This window comes from Cryptotermes secundus, unplaced genomic scaffold (assembly GCF_002891405.2).
Source record: "Cryptotermes secundus unplaced genomic scaffold, Csec_1.0 scaffold206, whole genome shotgun sequence".
NCBI lineage: Eukaryota > Metazoa > Arthropoda > Insecta > Blattodea > Kalotermitidae > Cryptotermes > Cryptotermes secundus.
Window position 1 is genome coordinate 609659 of NW_019734313.1, and position 19521 is coordinate 629179.

The 19521-nt window shown below is 38.7% G+C and overlaps 2 protein-coding genes across 2 annotated transcripts in view; both read left to right on the forward strand.

Annotated features, from left to right (window-relative positions):
• LOC111868503 (mucin-6) overlaps positions 1 to 6998 on the forward strand; it is a 50463-nt gene extending 43465 nt beyond the window's left edge. Inside the window, exons 8-9 of the mRNA XM_023859195.2 lie at positions 1378 to 5082; positions 5697 to 6998. Coding sequence (XP_023714963.1) covers positions 1378 to 5082; positions 5697 to 5947 — 3956 coding nt within the window. The 3' untranslated portion in view covers positions 5948 to 6998. The remainder of the gene's footprint in view (positions 1 to 1377; positions 5083 to 5696) is intronic.
• An 822-nt stretch (positions 6999 to 7820) lies between these two features.
• Positions 7821 to 19136, forward strand: LOC111868504 (transmembrane protease serine 2-like). The gene is made up of 8 exons (XM_033753080.1): positions 7821 to 7917; positions 8312 to 8488; positions 9980 to 10115; positions 13964 to 14077; positions 14660 to 14738; positions 14789 to 14877; positions 17544 to 17693; positions 18734 to 19136. Exons 1-8 carry the CDS (start codon positions 7821 to 7823, stop codon positions 19134 to 19136), a joined length of 1245 nt encoding a protein of 414 aa, XP_033608971.1.
• The last annotated feature ends 385 nt before the right edge of the window (positions 19137 to 19521 follow it).

Genomic DNA, 19521 nt, shown 5'->3' on the forward strand with positions numbered 1-19521 from the left:
CTTATTACACAGCATTTTCGAGACTATGTTCTGCCTCCATCTTCAGGTGGAACATCGATAAGAGTTAGTCCCTATCCATTGGGCCCAACTGAGCAGGTTCCACCTGAAGGAGACAGAATCTAGTCTCCAAAAACGTTTTTAAATAAAAACCGGACAATGGACAATGTCCAGAAACATAATATTTGTAAGTAAACTTTTAGTTATCATATAATAACAGTTGCATTTCATTGAAATCTATACTTTTATACACAATAATATGGGAATGCAATAATTCACTCTTAAATACACACTGGTAACTTTACCAGATGTCATGTATGATTTGGTTCTTGGTTTCTGGGATGACTATAACAGAAGTGATTGAAAACTAAGTGCTCTGGAAAGTATTTGGATTTAAGATCAATAAAAAGTGGTAAACAGAGAATACAAAACAAAATTTCATAACTCATGCAGTTCACCTGGTACTGCTGGCAACAAGTCAAGGAGGTAGCTTGAATGAAGGGAGACAAGAACTGCATACAAGTTTTGGAAGTGCAAACCCTCTTTATGTGTGGCTGTTACTAAACAGAGGAGAGATGAAAGAACAATTTTAGGATGCAGCTTAAGAAAATCTGTGAAGTTCTGAACTGGATTGAACAGGCTAAACTTTGTGTCCACCAAAGGCTATTACTGCAGGTAATTCAAATTGATGTGTAACATACACCTTTTGTATTGTGGTCTTCTGGGTTATTACACCAGGTTGTAGTTTGATTGGTGACTACCAAAGTTTTGGAGGAGCACAGAGTCTCCACCTTTCGGTTGCATTGAAGACAGAAGCAGTATGGTTCATCAAAAATACTGATACCCACCTGCCACACTATGACACGATATCACAACCTAGAATACCCCAATATGAATCTTCATCACTGTTAAAACCTCAAATCTTACATATTTAAACCAAACTTCTTTGGTTTAAACTTTTTATTACTGTCTTTACCTCCAACATAATTCCCGAAAATTTGTAGTTCATATTGTTACGTAATTTACAAGACTTCATATCATAACAGTACAAAGAATTAGGAAAATTGTTTTATATATCTTAATCATCTTAATCATTTGAAAAATAGATGGGATGAAAAATTTTGAACTGCATGTTGTTATTTGACCTTTTTGATTTCTGTTTAGCTGGAACAGGTGAAGGAATCCATTTCTGAAATACATGTACCCATAAGAGCAGACCCTGCTTACTTTCAGTGACAGTGACACACAGAGATTAATATGGGATTCAAAAACCACAGTGAGGGCGCAGGTCCTCTGCATTCCACATTCTCAAAATTTAAGCTACAGCTCTGTGGGTCTAAAATCAAACTACCTGGAAATAACTTTACTTTCTCTCTACAGGAGGCTATGGCAGTTTCAGTTTGCTCTCGGATGTCCAAGAATCGCAGCTTAGTGATACCATATCCAGAGTGTCCTTGCATGTTGTTGGTACTGGTACCGGTGGATTTAGTGGGGAGAACCTAGAAACCAGTATCCTTCATACCACCAGTGGAGGTGGAATCATCATTCGAAAACAGCATCAACCAGCAACATTTCTATCCCCACACACAATCCCTCTCACTTACACCACACCTGAACCTCCCTCAGCACGTCAATCTATAGATAATCCTTTCATAGTCCCAGAACTACCAATCTTACACCAGTTTCATGACGTGGATGCTTTACTTAAGGCATCTCCTTCAAAGAATGCACATTCCAACATAACACTGATACATCATAAAAGTGAAAGCTTTGAAGGGGACTCTGCAGTCAACAACAAGTGGATGAGTAACAGCAGTAGTGATGGCAACACTGATCCAAGAAACCCTAATGCAGGCACTGGTTCTAGCTCATCTGCAAGTCAACAATGGGCTGAACTGCATGATGTAACTACACCAATTGCTAAGCCCCAAGACTCCTTACACATGGAAGCATTTCCTACAAGATATCACCAGCAACCAGCATGGGGTGATATGGGAAATAAGGCAAGACTTGGAAACACTAACGTACCATTCAAAGACATAGGCATTCCATCAACTGTAATGTCAATAGAGGCATCTTTACCAAATGTACAACTGAATAAATCTACAAGGGTACAATTTGCAACACTTAACCCTCTGTCGGATTCTGTAGAAAATACGCCAATCTCCATAGTGACACTGATACCAGTCAGATCTAATTCTGGGGTTGGTAGACCCCTACGACCAAGGCCTAAGATACCATCTCATACATATCTTCAAATTAAAAATCAGAATGAGCCTATAAATGTAGTTCCAAGTTCTGAATATAATTCAAGGACAAAAGCAGAAGATAATGGACCTTCTTCTCCAGCACCAATGGGATCAGATGCAGTAAGTGGTGTACAAGCGGAGACATTACATAACAAGCAGAACAATTCAGCAGGATTCACTACAAAATCTGATGAAGCTATGATAAGCTTCAACCATTCATCAAACGAGGCACCCAAACAGGAAGTGCAAAGCACGACGCTGGATTATAAGTCACAAAGCAGTGACATTAATTACTCTACAGAGTTGACATTAAATTTAAGAAAAACTTATTCATTACCACAAGAGACATCAACACTGTCACCATTCTCAACAGGAACACTGTTAGAAATATCATCAGCAATGGGTACAGTACCAGCATCAATTAAGGTAACACATACACAATCACCAATAAAAGCAGTTCCAATGCTGTCAACAGCCAGACAAGCAACAGTTTCATCCACAGATCAGTCAATATCAGAAAATTTGACAATATCTACACAACAATCAACAACATCACCATCAAAGGAAGAAATAACTTTAGGAACATCAGGTACTACATCACCAACAACAACTAATTCACCATCAATGAAAACAGTGCTACTGTCAACAGCGCCAACAACCAAAGTGATGAAACCACTGCCACCATCATCATCATCATCATTACCAGCAACAAAATCTATACAAACAACTACAGAAGCAACACTGTCTCCAATAATATCATCATTAACACCAAAATTCAAGCTGAATGATTCCTCTTCAGTAAACTCAGCTTCAAATATAAATCACCTGAATCAGACCAACAAAGCTGCCACAGATAAAATGAAAAATGCAACCCACATGTTAGAAAGTATGGTAAGAATTTCACCAGTTTCAGCTTTGAAGCAAAAACCTTCTACAGTAGAAGTACTGACAAACACAACAGAAATCACTAGATCAAATAATACAAACATAAAAGAAACGAAAATGAACAACATTGCCCCAGTGTCCTCCCTGGATCAAAAAACACTCACCACCAGCACCCCTTCACATTTCACACAGATAAGTACTGTAACCCTCTCCGAGCATTCATATCCAAGTATGCATCTGTCACCTCAGCCAACCATAACTCATACAACTCCCAGCATGTTCATCCCTGTTATTGTCATCCAAGACCCACCACATGAATACTGGCATAATAATTCATACAAGCAAACAGGAAAAGTGGTCAGCACTGTTCCAATGCTGGAAGTACCCCCAAATTCAAGAAATGTCCATAATGGTACTGGAGGCCACAGAGAAGATATCACCAGAAACACAAGTGCTATAACACATGCTCCAAAAATCCAAGAGAAGCCATCACTTAGGACTTCAGAACTAAGAGACAACAAAAATTTGACAGGAAATAAACAAGGCCAGAATATATCTGTAACTCCAAAGCCTAAGAGTGATAATTACAGTTCAAATGGGAAGCCTGAAAGTTTCACAGAAAACAAAAATATAGCTCCCCAATCACATACAGTGACACAACAAGAAGTAATTTTTAACACTGACACTGTTACCACAACAAGCACTGAGGCTTCATTTGGAGAAAATACAGGAAAAGTGAGCACAGATCCTCTGAGGACATCTCAATCACCAAACAGAACCAAGTATGGTGACAACAATCACACCAGCACTGTGGATCTGCCTGTCACATTGCCATCTGCTATCATGGAAAAGGCTTCTACTCACAAAGTCAAGGAAACAAGACGAAAACCAAAAATGAAACCAATATTTACAGACCCACCTTTGTTTGAAAACTCAAGAGAGGAACACATGATGGGCAGTGCTGGTAATTCAAAAATAGAAGACAGGACAGATATTGATTTCCTCATGCCAAAAGTAGCTGATGTTATAGACACTACTACTTCTCTGAATGCCTTCAGCAGTGAAGAGAATGAAACAAAAAATACTGCCGTTACAGTTACAGTGTATGAATCAGAAAACTATACTTACAGAATACACTCTGATGTTCCCAGAACAGTAGTCATAAAGTTGAATTCAATGACAGAGGGTCCAGTAACACAAAACTACGGGTCTGATCAAGTTTCATCCACAGAGGAGGAAATTTCTTTAGGTCACTCAAATGTAACAACACATTTGACCAAAGAACGACCTCCACAAGAGGAAGAATTGCCATTTAATTCCACGGCATATACTGTTGGACAAGATCCAGTATTGCAAACAACTAATGAGGAAATTATTCTAACAACAGATGAAATTTTGCCAGCATTTTCCAGTGTATCTGTGCCAAAGGATGAAGTACTTTCAACAAAAGAGCTCCTAACGAACACTAGCGATGACGCACTGGAAATATTCACAAATTTCACGGTCACCAAGATAAAGGCTTCAAGCAGCATTCAAGATAAGCGACAACCAGAAAATTCCGAAATGTCTGCTGCTGATATTATGCATTTGATGAATGCAACTAGAAACCACAGTATTATGTCTCAAGAAGCAGTGAACACTCTCAGCAAGTATGCTCACGTACATGCAGCAATATCATCAAATAATGTTTCAAAGGACAGTCAAAATAAAGGCTCTAATGATGATGACAAAATAATCAATGATTCAACTGAAAATTATGCAGGCGAGAAAATAACAAATTTTATAGACACAGAAGAAGCAAAACTATCAACCAAAGCAATTTTTCTGCATGCAAGTAACAATCATGCAGGGATACCACTTCTAACCAAAATATATAACAAAGCACCCCAACAGTTAGGCGAAAAAGAAACAAGCATTGAAGAAGGAGCTCCTGATCTTGCTAATGCAACAGGTAAGTATATCCTGTGACATGCCTCCCTTTCTCATGTTGGTGATGGTTAAGGAGAGATTCTAAGCATAATCATCAGTCATTATGTCCATCATCTTCCTCTACTTCGCTTTCGTCTAGCATTATCTGTATTTCCTACACGTCAATGGATGAAAATTCGCCAATCTGTTCTTCCTCCCACAGCTTTTCTCTTTTTATTTTTTGCCAGTAGCATACACAAGGGAAGGAAGAAATGCATATATAATTTTGGTTTGAAACACTAAGAGGGGGGGGAAGTGGCAGGGACATGAAGCTGACCACTCACCTCCACCTAGTGCCGAGGTCAAGAAAATGTGGATCTATACATCGTGCTTAATTAGTTAAGCACAGGGACAACTTATCTTTCTTTACCTTACACTAAGGGATAAAGCCACTAAGGTAAATGAGGTACAGATGAGAAAATAACATTAGAGTTGATCTTAGGGGAGCAGTTTGTGAAGATAAGGACTAGGTTAAATATATTGCATCTTAAGGTTCTATATGAACAGAGAATTTATTGAGTATCTGAATAACTACATATTGCTTAAGGTATATGTAACAATCCTGAACAGACACATAATATTTTGATGGGGTTTTAGCTTGTCCCAGCAACCTGAGTCTTCGCTGTGGGGATGGAGACTGCATCTCATCACTGTCTCGTTGCAATCAGCTTGTTGACTGTAGTGATGGGATAGATGAGCAAGCCTGTTCATGTGCAGATTATCTAAAGGCACAGTTCCTCACACGCAAACTGTGCGATGGTGTTGTCGACTGCTGGGATTTCAGTGATGAGAATAATTGTGGTAAGCTGTGTGCCATTTTAGAAGGGCTGAAAATAATATACAAATGACCAATGAGTAAGACTTTGCTTCAGATGGCAAAATTAAACATACATGTCTGCCTGTCATTCTATCTACATTTTCATCTTCCAAAGCTAAATTCAATAAATTTGATTTTCATCATGTTAATTTTATTTTTATATACAGTATATAAATCCACTGTCATATGAAAACCAAAATCAGGAATTTCAAAATTCACTTGTTAATTTAACATAACGATCGATCTGTGTATAACAGAGCATAATATCCTGGCCACCTTTGATTAAAACTGGTAAAGTGGACTTACACAAAACTGTGTTCAGCCATTTTGATTTTGAATAAGTTTGCATTATATTAAGTACAACTATCAAGCAAACTAAATCAATGTATATGTTTATATTAGAAGTGTTTTTATTTTATTTCATTTTGACAGAAATTGACAGATAGTACTTACATTAAATGAATATTAACATAGGTAAGTTCAATTTCCTCAGTTTGTTTTAAGCCCCATATTAATGAAGAACCTAAAATACATATTAGAAATATATTACTAAATATTAACCTCTGAGAAAATTCTCCCGAGTAAAAGTTATAGATATTCATAAAATACGTATATTGTCTTTCACACAATGGCTGATCAAATCTCAATATATTTGAGAAAATCGCCAATATGAAAGAATCACCTATCAAGTGTGTACCACTGAAAGTGTTTTATTACCTTTTGCCACTGTCCTGTCTTGTACCTCCGGTCTACTCAATTTGCAATGCGCTGCATACAGCTACACACCAGACATCAGGCAGCCATCAGCAGTACATGATACATGACTTTTATTGCCAACAGAAAGTTCATTCACCCCTTACTCCTGTCCAAAACAGTGTACATTTAATAAAATATAAGGGAGCAATTAACGCCTTCATGCAGTGTATCTGTAATGTTAATCAGCTTTGTCAGCAACAGATTTGATATATTTCTGTATAGTGCAGTATTTATAATAGTGATTTACTGTCTTGCCTGGCTACAGATCCAGAGGTCCGGGGTCAATTCCCGGTGCTATCAGATTTTCTGGTAGTGGGTCTGGAACGGGGTCCACTCAGCCTCGTGAGGATAACTGAGGAGCTATTTCAAGGCGAAAGCGGCCCCGGTCTAGAAAACCGAAATTAATGGCCATGGGGATTTGTTGCGCTGACTACACGACGCCCTCTATCAGCTAAAGTTGGCACTAACTTCGCCGATAAGCGGCGGTCACTTGGTCAGTACAGTTCGCTTGTGGACTAGAACCACTGAGTTTTTTTATTTACTGTCAAGTCTGTAATAAATGAACATCAAGACCAAGAGGAGCGACAGAATAGCAAAGCTTGCATTCATAAACTATTACTTAACTGATATCTACATTAAGATAGCAGTTTAGGATCCCTAATAATAAAAATAATTTAAAAAATGCATAGGTCAACTACAGCCAGACTCTTGGTCTGTCACAGTTCAAGAGCCCTACTACTGATGGGCACTCCATACACTTTGGAAACATAACTTACCATTAACTCCACATCGATATTCAAGTAATTTAAAACACTTGATGTGTACCAGTTTAAAGGGATGTAAAATTCAACAATAAATAAATACAAGGGTAAGTAAATGAGTAAGTTAAAAAAGGATACAGAACTTAAACAAATAAGAGTACTGATCTGAAAAATGCTTTTATTTCTCAACATAATCTCCCTGTACACTGAGGCACTTGTCCCATTCTTTCACAAGACCCTGAAAACCTGCAGCATAAAATTCTTTGGGCTGCTGTTGGAACCAGGTGGGGACTTCCTTTTCTACAGCTTCATCATCGGGAAAATGTTCAGCCAAAAGATGATGGCCGAACAAATGGAAGTCGGTTGGAGCAAGGTCGGGGCTATACAATGCTCGAGGACATCCCATTTGAAATTTCACAGCATCTCATTTGTCTCGTTGGCAATATGAGGATGGGCATTGTGATGCAAGAGCAACACGCCTTTGGTGAGGAGTCCTGGTCGCTTCTGTTGAATGGCCTTACGAAGTTTCCTGAGGATGTTACAGTAGGAGTAGGCATTTACGGTTTGTCCTTGAGGCTGGAACACGGTGAGCAGTATGCCTTCGTGATACCAGTCACCGCCTGATTCTGACATCAGCCCAAAGAATTTTATGCTGCTGGTTTTCAGGGGCTTGTGAAACAATGGGACAAGTGCCTCAATGTACAGGGAGAGAAATAAAAGCATTTTTCAAATCAGTACTCTTATTTGTTTAAGTTCTATATCCATTTGTAACTTACTTATTGACCTACCTACGTAAATAAATAAACCTCACTTCATGAATTGTACAAAAGTTATCTGACCATTTTCTTCATAAGACATGATAAAAGAATAACTGTCATTCTGTGCAGAATGGTGCTCCCCAGGACAATTTGTGTGCCCCAACTCCCAGGTGTGTGTGGACCAACACCAACTTTGTGATGGGGCACGAGACTGTCCCTATGGGGATGATGAAAAGCAATGTGTCACTGTTGCACAGAATGAGTCAACTGCAGGTGGCTTCCCATACAACTCAGAAGGTAAATGCATAATCTTTTAAAATGGGAGGGTGATTTAGCTATAAAATCTGGAAGAAACGTGAGGCATGTACAGAGTCTTTCTTGACAGGACAAATGAGGTGTGCCCAGCCATGAGAAAAACATGCAAGAAATAACTGAACATGTTTTATGTGATATATGGATGACTTGAGGAGAGACTGATGGGTGCTTTATTATGCAAGGTCAATCTTACTGTTTATCTTGTATGACTGCCACTGAACCTGCAAATGACTCACTAAAATATGAATGAGTTCTCTTTGTGTTTCTGTTCCTGTAAGATCATTTGAATGTCTGTTATAATAAAGAATTCAGGTGGTGAATATACACTAGAACAGTGGGTTTTTCTGTACAATACTTACATGAAAAATAAATCATATAAATCGTGAAAAAGAATGTTTCTCCATAAGAAGCCTTGCCCAAGTTCCAGCTCTGTCAGTGTTTTTTAATGGGTGATGGAAATGCATTAAACTGGGTCTTCCTTAGACAAGAAACACTTGAGACAGAATGCTGTGCTGACTGAGGAAAAGCCTGATGAAACTGGAGTCAGATTAGAACACTGACCTTGCAAATCCCTGATATGACTAGGTCAACAGGCACAGGTTTGGATGACAACAGCGTGAAGAACGCTTTTACTTGTATGATGAATGGATGGGGGGGGGGGGGAGTGAATCTTCAGATTCATAGCAAAGAATTTCTTGACTGAGTGCTTAACTATCAACTAATCAATGAGAAATGTACCAAGAAATGAGTCAACAATTATAAAGCCTTCAATAAAATTCAATCAAGTCACAAGTAACTGCTTAATCCAATCAGTCATCAGCACCCAAACATCACAGGTGAACATTTGAAATATTAGCTTTCAGGATATCACTAAGAATTTCCAAGTATTAAAATTAGAATTTGATCAGCATCCCACTAGCATCTCGAGAAATGTGGTTGGAAACTTCTGATGTGGCATATGGTCTAGCATTTGTTATTGTTTCTTTGTTTCTTAATTTATTTAAATCTGCTTCTGCAATTTCATAATTATATGCCACTGAATGGCAGGATCACTGTGATTAACTGAGAAGGACATGGAAGGGACATAACATAGACAATGTTAAGGCATGATCCCAGCATGTGCCTGGAAGGTTTAATGAAAGGAACAACAAACCTCAGTCAGGATGCCTGGCCTCTGGCTCAAGAATCACATCTGGGACTACACTGCATCATGCTGATCAGTATTGCTCCTTGTAGTTTATGTAGCTGTCAGCAGACATACTTCAGAGTACAAGATCTTTAAAGAACAATTCAGACAAAATAAAATATACATAACTGAAAAATAGTATTGATACTTCAACAAGACTAGTGAAATGTGCTACATTATACAAAGAGGCAGCTATAGATCTGGGTGTGTTCATGTTTGTTGGTTATCTCAGTTCTGAAAGTTTTATAAACAGGTCACAATTATGAAACTTTCACTCACTGTTCAAGGTTACCTGATGGTGAGGAAGCAGGGTCGCTGGGGAAAACTCTGCCTGCAGAATTTTGACAATGTCGTAGCCAGGTCTCAGTCTGCATGGGAAGTTGCTGACCTTGGACGTGCTGTCTGCAAAGCAATGACATACAGGTAAGCTGTGTTATTTCATCTAAAATGCAATAATACGAATTTACACTATTTTTTTGACTGGCTTATTTCTAACAAAAGGGACAAATCAGACTGAACATGTTTCAGAAAAAAGTGCTGATAAAAAAGTCTGAACCTAAAAGACAGGAAATAACAAAGGAATGGAGACAATTTCATACTCATCAGGTTTACAACTTGCATTTTTCACTGAATAAGTTGAGGTGTTATGCTACAAGCTGGAAGGTTGAGGGGGGGGGGTCAATTTCCAATCTCATTGGATTTTTCAATTGACCTGACCCTTCCAGCCACGCTATAACCCTTGGGTCAACTCAACTTCTAACAGAAATGAGTATCATGAATCTTCTGGAAGTAGAGGGTGGCTGGAGCATGTGACTGACAACCTCACTGCAATCTTTGAGCCAATTTTCTAGAAAATGTGGGAGCCTCAAAGTCTCATAAACCTACGGGGCTCCACGGCCTGTTACAGGGACAGCTTTATTTATTATTTTATTTATTTATGTAGTATTAAGATGATCAAATTAAAGCTAAGGTGGAAGGGAGATTCAGCATAAACTGCTGAACAAATAAAAGGACACAAAATTTTGGTTGTAAAACCATAAGTGATGACACAACCTGGAACACAAAGTCATAGATGGGAAGATAATATTAACCCTTTCATAGCCACTGAACTAACTGGGCCAATGAGGCAGGTGTGGCTAGACCTGGCACAATCAAACCCGGACCTCTGGATCCGTAAGGAGCGCTGACCACTAGACCAGAGAGGTGGTCTAAATTACGAGTGGTACAAATGTAAAATAAAAAAATATCTAAAAGTGAAGAAACTGTACATCACAGTAACGCAAAAATTTCATATATGTAATTTGTTAGATGCATAAGACTCCGGAATGAGCTACTAGTTGGTGTCTATTTTATTCAAGTCTGCTGCCTGAATCCCACGGTTATCCCACATGACGACACCGTATTCACAAACTCATTTCATTGTGATAATCCCTAAAGCACATGTTGTACAGATTATCTTTGCTGTGAATGGAATAGGCACATCATTACAATTTCTATCCTCTGGCTGGCCAAATTATGTTTGTTACTGGCTTCCATGAAGTTTACTTTCACCACAGCACTGCAGCTTCTCAAGTAAGTGTTTCCCAGTCTATGACTTGGTTACAGAATAAACACTCGGCTGTAGTCATCAATAACAGTGTTTCTGTGCCCCTCACAGAAATTTTCATCATATGGTGAATGTTTACACACTTATATATGGTTTATCAATTACACTGTCCTAGCTCAGACTGTAAAGAACTGAATGGTAGGATGATTAGGTCATCCTAATCCAGAAGTGAGCCATATACCCTTAGCATCCACGATTCATTTAATTTCCCCTTACTTCCTCAAAACTTGCCACGTTGCAAATTTCTATCCTGAAGAACAAAGCGGTGTTGCTCCAAAACAGTGTTATACACCTACGACACTGCATGGCATCACAATCCTGAGAATAATAAACGTGTGTGTGAAACTGTCATAGAGTCTATCAGTACTCCTCCAGAGATTCTGGTAAAGAGTCCCATCTCTAGGATTAGGGCCAAATACAAGCACATTTCACATACTATCACATCAGATGATGGGTAAGTCCCTTCATCATGGATGTCCACATACCTGGTTGTCTCATCCACCTATAATTTGAGAACTGCTGTGAAACAGTATGAATACGCCCAGTGGACTTCAGTCCTTGTTGATCTGAGATCTCAAGCCAGATGGCCTGCCAGAAAAGAAGTGGGCAACATTGATGTATGAGGGCTATTGGGAAAGTACCATCTGGTGAGCTGTTAACAAAACAAGTAATGAGAAAACAAGTATTATATAAAAACAATATGTACATACTTAAGCTACTTCTCAACACAGTCACCGCCGGAATTGAGATATTTGTTGTAACGGGAAATAAGGTTTTGTGTCTGTGTCAAAGAAGTCTGCTGTCTGTGAGCTCATCCATGTTTTAACACCATCCATCAACTCCTCATTATTGTTGAAGTGCTATGATGACAACCAGTTCTTCAGGTAGGTAAACAGGTGGTTGTCACTCAGAGTGAGATCAGGGCTATAAGGAAGGTGGTCGAACAGCTCTCAGCGGAAATGTTCCAGAAGTGCTTACATGTGGGCAACTGTATGCAGACACACATTGTCATGGAGGAGCAATGAACTGGATGTCAGCATTCCATACCTTTTGTTCTGAATGGCGCTTTGAATTTTCTTTAGTGTTTCGCATTACACTTCTGATATTGCAGACCCTTGATGCATAAATTCCAGCATCAGCACTCCTCTCATGTCCCAGAAAACAGCTGTCATGAGCTTTCTGGCAGACAACATTTGTTTAAACTTTTTCGGCTTGTTGGTGCATATACTGTTTTGACTGCTCTTTGGTTTCAACATTTATAAATGTAACCCAGTTTTCACCATCTATTACTTGTAAAATGTGACTGAGAAATTCATCACCATCTTTGTGTGCACTTGTGAGCATCCTGCATCTTGCACAAAACTTGTGATACCCTAGCCTAGCTGGGATAATCTCATAGAGAACAGCGTGTGAAACTTGTGCAAATTCACAGGAAAGTTCTGAAATTATGAAGTGCCATCTTTCACAAATTTTTCTGTCAGCACTTTGAAAAAGAATACTGTTCACTACAGAAGGCCAGATGAACATTCTGTTCTTCATCGTGGACATCTGTTTGCCAGTCTTTGAACACTGTACACCATTGTCTTATAGTTCCTTCACTAATTACATTTTGACCATAAATTGCTCATAATTGACAATGGATTTTCACAACACTGATGTTTTCAGCATGAATAAAGTGGGTAACAGTGATAATTTCACAGCTGGTGTGATTATCATTGCAGGACACAGCTCACTCTGTAGTAAAAGGACAAACACGGGGTTACAAGACAATGAGTCATGTGATGCTACCATGTGTGTGCAAGCTCTTCCCTGCTCCTGCAGTAGTTGCCTAAAATAAATGGAGGTTTATTTTCTGAATATCCTTCATACTTTTTCTCTGGCACTTCCCACTCTGTCCTGAAGTCCTACCACTAAAATACAAGTGAAACACAACCATAGTAGTCTTGTATGAGGTCTGCATTACATACTGCGATAACCACAATTCAGTAATGAAAGGCTGAATGAGCTGTACACATAATGGAAATAATGTATGGGTGTGTGTGTGTGTGTGTGTGTATATCGCACAACAATTCACCTTGACCCTTTCCTCTCATTCATAATCAACGAACTCACAGGTCTCTTCTGAGTCAATCCTTTGTGTCAGACTGCTTGCAAGTGCTTACAAAATTATTTATATAATTCCACAATAGCAATATGATATTGCAAGCTGAGCCATGAGCTGACCACATAAATGTTTTGGACTAGCAGGTCTGAAAGTCTGCATAGGAGAGCAGTGATAGAATGGTCATAATGCAACATTACTGGGTATATTAGAAGTACCTTTGTGGATACTGTTGGATGACAAAGCTTAAACTGACTCAGTAGAGTCCGGTGACAGACTTTTATGAACAAGTAATAAACCATTTAGCTCCTTAAAGTGTATGGAATTTTTTGACTGGCTGAATAAATACAGACATTTCAGAGAAGGCTCTCCACTATAAAGGTAGGAGGCTAGTCAGCAACTGTGGGAGAACTGCTGATGGCCCAATTAGGGTATTATCCTAGCACTTTCCTCAAAGGACCGAGTGAAAACATGAAAAACCTGTAAGGATAACTCACAAAGTTACAAGAGAAACTGACCCCAGCCAAATCCTGGATATGACATACATGAGTCTTATTCTTACAGTGATTTTGAGAGAGTGAACAGAACAGTTGACACACCAAGCAGCAGCCGAGCTGACAGCTCACATTACTTTGAACTCGCATATTCTTCAGACGCATACAACAACTCACAGCCACGGTGAGTGATGCAGCAAGTGCAAATATAATCAGCCTTTCCAGTGCTAGGACCAGTTGCCTGAATTGGGTATTTGTACCATTCCTCACTTTACAGCCCCTTTCCCAGTGGCTCATTGTTTAATATTAATTCATGCTTTAAAATGCTTTATGCTTTATGAAAACTTCGGAATAATGGGAAGATGCTGTTTCTAGTAGCCATAACTTGCCAAATGGACTGTACTGGAAAGGGTGGTGGTAGTGATTATAATGAATATCAAAAGGAAACTCTTTTAAATTAGATACATCTGTATTTTATTGCTTTCTGACTTGTCCCTTGCTGGAGAGAAATGAACACTTCAACTCCACTGAAACGTCATAGCAAAACTAAACTAATGCCTGTATTTCTGCCAAGCTCTGATATATTTTCTGTAAAAATGTTCCACACGGTGGTTATGAAGATTTCTGTCTTCTTGGATGTAATGCAATACAGTGTGTTGAAAGTGAACCAGTGTTTTGGAGCAACAGGTCACTTCCATCTTCAGGGCTGAAGAGTAGGCCAAGCATGAAACCAGAATGAAGCAGATAAGCAGAGCTCTGCTCTCAGCTTCTATCAGTGGACTACACAGCATTATATCCAAGAATACAGAACTCTTCAAGTGGCTTCTCTAGTTACAGCACAGCCTGTAACTTCCTACACACAACATAAGGAACAAATTGTACCCCCCCCCCCNAGACGCAATGCAATCAAAAAGAAGTTGTACATGTCAGCTGTCGAGACCTGAGGTGTGGTATCCGACCACAAGCTATCAACCAGTGGGCCAGGTAAGTAGGCAGGACATATGCTGGTGCAACTAACCAATTCTCTGGTAGTAAAACCCAAAGTTCATAATATTGCTACCATCAAATCCTGAGCCAAATCTATTGAACTCCTACCCTCACAAACCAATTTTCCTGTCATCAATCTTAATGTTATCCTCCCAACTCCATCTTGGTCTTCCAAATACTCACTGTTCAAGCAGTGGCTGAATCAAAATTTTGTATGAATTTGCTACACCTCCAGTCTGGCCCGTTGTAACTGACTTCAATTGAAGTATGCTGCCACTGTAACCAGTGCTTTCCAAGCTCCTAATATTTCTAACACAGCCTATCCTGCTCCTCAAATGTTACCTGCTTCATTCCAAGAAACTATAGGTTTTGTAGGATTTGACTACATAGTGTTATATCCCAGAAGACAGAACTTCTCAACTGTGGCTTTTAATTTTTAATTTCTATCCACACCTTGGTTATGACATAGCACAAAATTTTTGCAACATAGAGATCTTATGACCTATTACACCAGGTACTGTCTGTGTGTGTCTGTTCCTAGTACAACATGTGTTCTATGTAGAAAGTAAACTTGGCTTAGCACTGCTGCCAGTAACTTGTCTTCAAGAGATGTTCAGTTTGAAACTAATAAAACAGCCAACCAGCTACCCTGACTGATATACTTCATACTTTTCTTCCATCCTTTCAGTTCCCCAAAAGTGATAACTGATTCATTTCACTTAATTATCTTTTCATCTCACTCAGTACTAAATGGTCTCTGCAGTGAATACGTCATTAAGTAACCTATGAACTAATTTTTTTAATGCAATGCAGGGGTGCACTGTTCTATATTACACTAGCTTGATAAGACTTGGAAAAACTGATGACACACTCTAACACCAACACATTTTTTGCGCTTATTTGTCAAAGCAGTCAAGGACTGGGGAGTAAATATCAAAATAATGTCTAGAATTCATGCTAAAACAAGAATGAAGATTTAAACAGTAACTCAAAAAGTTTTCCCACCAATTGCACTGACTTACCAGTCCTACGAATCTTGTATTGTTCCCATTACATTTGGGTAATCTACCTCGTGAGCTCATAATTCATCAATAAAATACAATTCATCTTACGAGATAGCATGTTTGGTTTGTATATACAAGGTCACAGGATTAATCTTACTCGAGTTACAATGTACAGAGTACTGTTATTGCTGTTGTTGTCATCATCACTGCTACTGCTGTAGTGGTGGTAGGGGCGGCAGTGGTAGTAGCAGTAACAGCAACAGCAGTAATTAGTAGCATAATTTTGGAAGAACATTTTGAGGGCAGAATCTATATTAAATTTCTCAGACATAATCATGAAGTTCTGCACCACTGCTGTGTTTGTAGTCATTGACTAATGAGAAATATTTCACACATAATTTTTAGAAATGTACATAATCTTTTTAAAAAAGAATCATATTCCTAGCCCCAGTATTCCGTAAGCTACTTCTATGAAACTGAAACCTAAATAATAAATCTTGCATGGCTGATGTTGTTTCACACCCTACAAAATAATTATATCAATGTAAGTTTCGTATTTTTCAAAGACCCGTTATCCCATCTCAAAAGTAATGTGTCTCCCATGCAGGGGTACTGACATTCAGAGAATATGTACACACATACTCAACACTTCGTTTCCCTGAAAATATGTTTGTTGTCACTTTAATGCTCAGTTCTGGCCTCAATGTTGAAACACATAATGCACCCACAGATGTGTGATTCTTGACAAGTTTGTTGGCATGTGTCAATTGTTTGTAGTACGCATACCAGCTTAAAAACTACATGTGTTTATATATAAAAATAAGCAGTAAAACCTGAATTTATTGACATGTTAGAGTAGTTCATTAGGCTTAGTAAGTCTGACAGTTAATAACCAAACTGTAGTTTTGTGCAGAAAATGGAGCATATTGGATTATTTGACTACACTACACAATAGCTCTGTTTCGAAGGATCACTAGGGTTTCTCAGTGCAGTGTTTTACTGTAGAGGCCTACTATTGAAACACTTGAACACATTTAGAGAGACATGACTAGAGTACGGAAAGAACATTCAGAAACAGAATGCTTGCAGAAAGTCAGAGTGCTTACTCTTAAGGACAGCAAAATCATTTAAAGTTAGTGTGCACACACGCATGCACACAGTAGTACATCACAGATGATATGACAGGAATAAAATGGGCTTGCATAACAGTAAAGCTCTTGACTCATATTTGGGAGATGCTCGGTTTGAATCTCAGCTGACATTGGGTATCCTGACTGAGAATTTTGTCTTCCTCAGTTCCTCCAGGCAAATGCCAGGATTGTACCTTAATTAGGCCATGACTGCTTCCTTTTAAATCCCTTCCAAATCATCATTCATCTGTCATCCAGCCATTCAATGTTTTATAGTCTAGCTGCTGATAATGTGTGTTAGGCTCAATGATCAAAAGCCATTGTGTAAGTTGGGTCAGTCATTTCTGCATACAATACATATAGTTTACATTTCAAAATCCAAAAATATAAATCTTAAAAATATATGGATCACAAGAACAAAAACCTTCTCATGGTATGTTCTGTACTGTAAAAAAATTGGCGAACTAATCATCCAACCCAATGATCTAATGACTGTTCTGTAATGGACATGTGCCAACATTGAGAACAGTTCTCGTCATTCCAGGATTGTGGGAGGAGGGAACGCTGCCCCAGGCTCGTGGCCATGGCAGGCAGCACTGTACAAGGAAGGGGAATTCCAATGTGGAGCTACCCTCATTGCAGACCGTTGGCTGGTCTCAGCAGGGCACTGCTTCTACCAGTAAGCCACAGTATATGCCTTTGAGATCACTTGTTATCCATAGGAACTGAAACGTTACAGGCCATAAGGCTTTATTTAGTTATTTATCTTGCCAACAGACAATATAAAGATGTGCTTCAAACATATACTGAGCAATTTAAAAATGATCAATGAGGAAATCTGGGTGTACCATATAAAGTGACACTTGTAATGGGCAGTTCGACCCATCATCTGCATTCCAGATTTCATTTACTCATTTTATGTTTATCAATGAAAGAATTGTGCAATTTGAAAATATTTATTCTGTTTCTGTAAAGAGGACAAACTCCAGGCGTCAGGGCTACAAAGTTTTAACTCCAAAGAATAAGACCAGTTAAGAAAACTTAGGTATAGATGGGAGCAGAACATAAAGCACATAATAAAGAGGTAAATCTGAACCCATATAGTGGACTGATCTGGGTCACAACAAGACCCAACAGTAGGTATTTATAAACATTGTAACAAATTTCAAAGTTACATAACACATGTAATTTCTCAATCAACTGAATAACTATCAAGGGCATACAAGGGAAACTCTGTTAGTTATTAAACTTAATTTGATTTTTTCCACATTAAAATAACATGACACAGTTTGTACTTAAACATTCACAGATTCAGGATCAAGGCTCTACGTAAAGTTCTCAGCAAATCATTTTTACCGTGACACATTCAGTTACTCTACGATTTTAATCAATGATCACGTTTTATGAAAACTGTCATAAGCTGTCTACAATAATATATAAGAAAATGGAAAGGACATGTTGAAAAGATGAGCTCTGATAGGATCTGTTCCCACCCAAAATAAGATGATGCATAACGAGATAGGAGCATCAGGTCATGTAATAACCATAACAGGTGAATGGCCTAATACTGGAAAAGTTTTTCAGTCACGAACATTTCCTTAATTACAGTATATCAACACAGTGGAAGAAGATTCTTATGAGTAAGTTTAATATGTTTTGTAATTTTCATAACAGGCCAGCTAGAGTTCATGCATATATTTGGGAATGACTTACTTGCAGTGCTCTTGACGACTACTGGGTAGCAAGACTGGGCGCACTACGCAGGGGTTCCAGTTTCCCTTCTCCATATGAACAGTTACGTCCTGTGTCGCACATCATACTTCACCCAGGTTATGTGGATGCGGGTTTCCTCAACGACATTTCATTACTTCGACTGAGGGATCCTGTGCAGTTCAGTGACTTTGTCCGACCAGTGTGTCTACCTCCAGCTCCGATCCATGATGGGCGACTCTGCACAGTAGTAGGGTGGGGACAGCTCTTCGAAGTTGGACGCATCTTCCGTAAGTCACGCAGGATCCATGCTGCAATGTGTTACTGGAAGTTTCATACTTGTTCCTCTTACATTACATTTTTGGTACAGTTTCACTATGCCAACCACCTGGATTATACGTCGCCTAAATAAACACTTCAATTGAGGCATGCATTTCACAAGGTGCTTCCATATTTTTGTCCATCCCTTGTATAATGCTAATTTACAACATGAACATAAATTATATGTTGAGGGCATGGAATTGGTCATGGCTAATTTTAAAGCATTATCCCAATATTTTCCAAGAGGAAATTACAAAAGGAATAGTTCAGAAATCTCACATGGGGACATGCTGTCTTTTAGAAGCAGAATATAAGCTATGGAACTCCCCACTGCATAACTTTCTCCACTGCTCTGTTAAGAACTTCATAATATGTATTCTTGACCAGTATTACTGGGATCATCAAACGAATAGAATAACATATACTATTCATGGGAGATGTAGGTATAAATGGGATGATATTAAAATGGATCTTTA

Excerpts from the sequence above, each read along its gene's own strand:
- LOC111868504 (XM_033753080.1), top strand. The coding sequence starts at position 7,821 with ATGCTCGAGGACATCCCATTTGAAATTTCACAGCATCTCATTTGTCTC. Across the intron at positions 7,918-8,311 it reads GCAAGAGCAACACGCCTTTG|TCTGTGCAGAATGGTGCTCC; the intron begins GTGAGGAGTCCT and ends AATAACTGTCAT. Across the intron at positions 17,694-18,733 it reads GCAGGGCACTGCTTCTACCA|TGCTCTTGACGACTACTGGG; the intron begins GTAAGCCACAGT and ends ACTTACTTGCAG.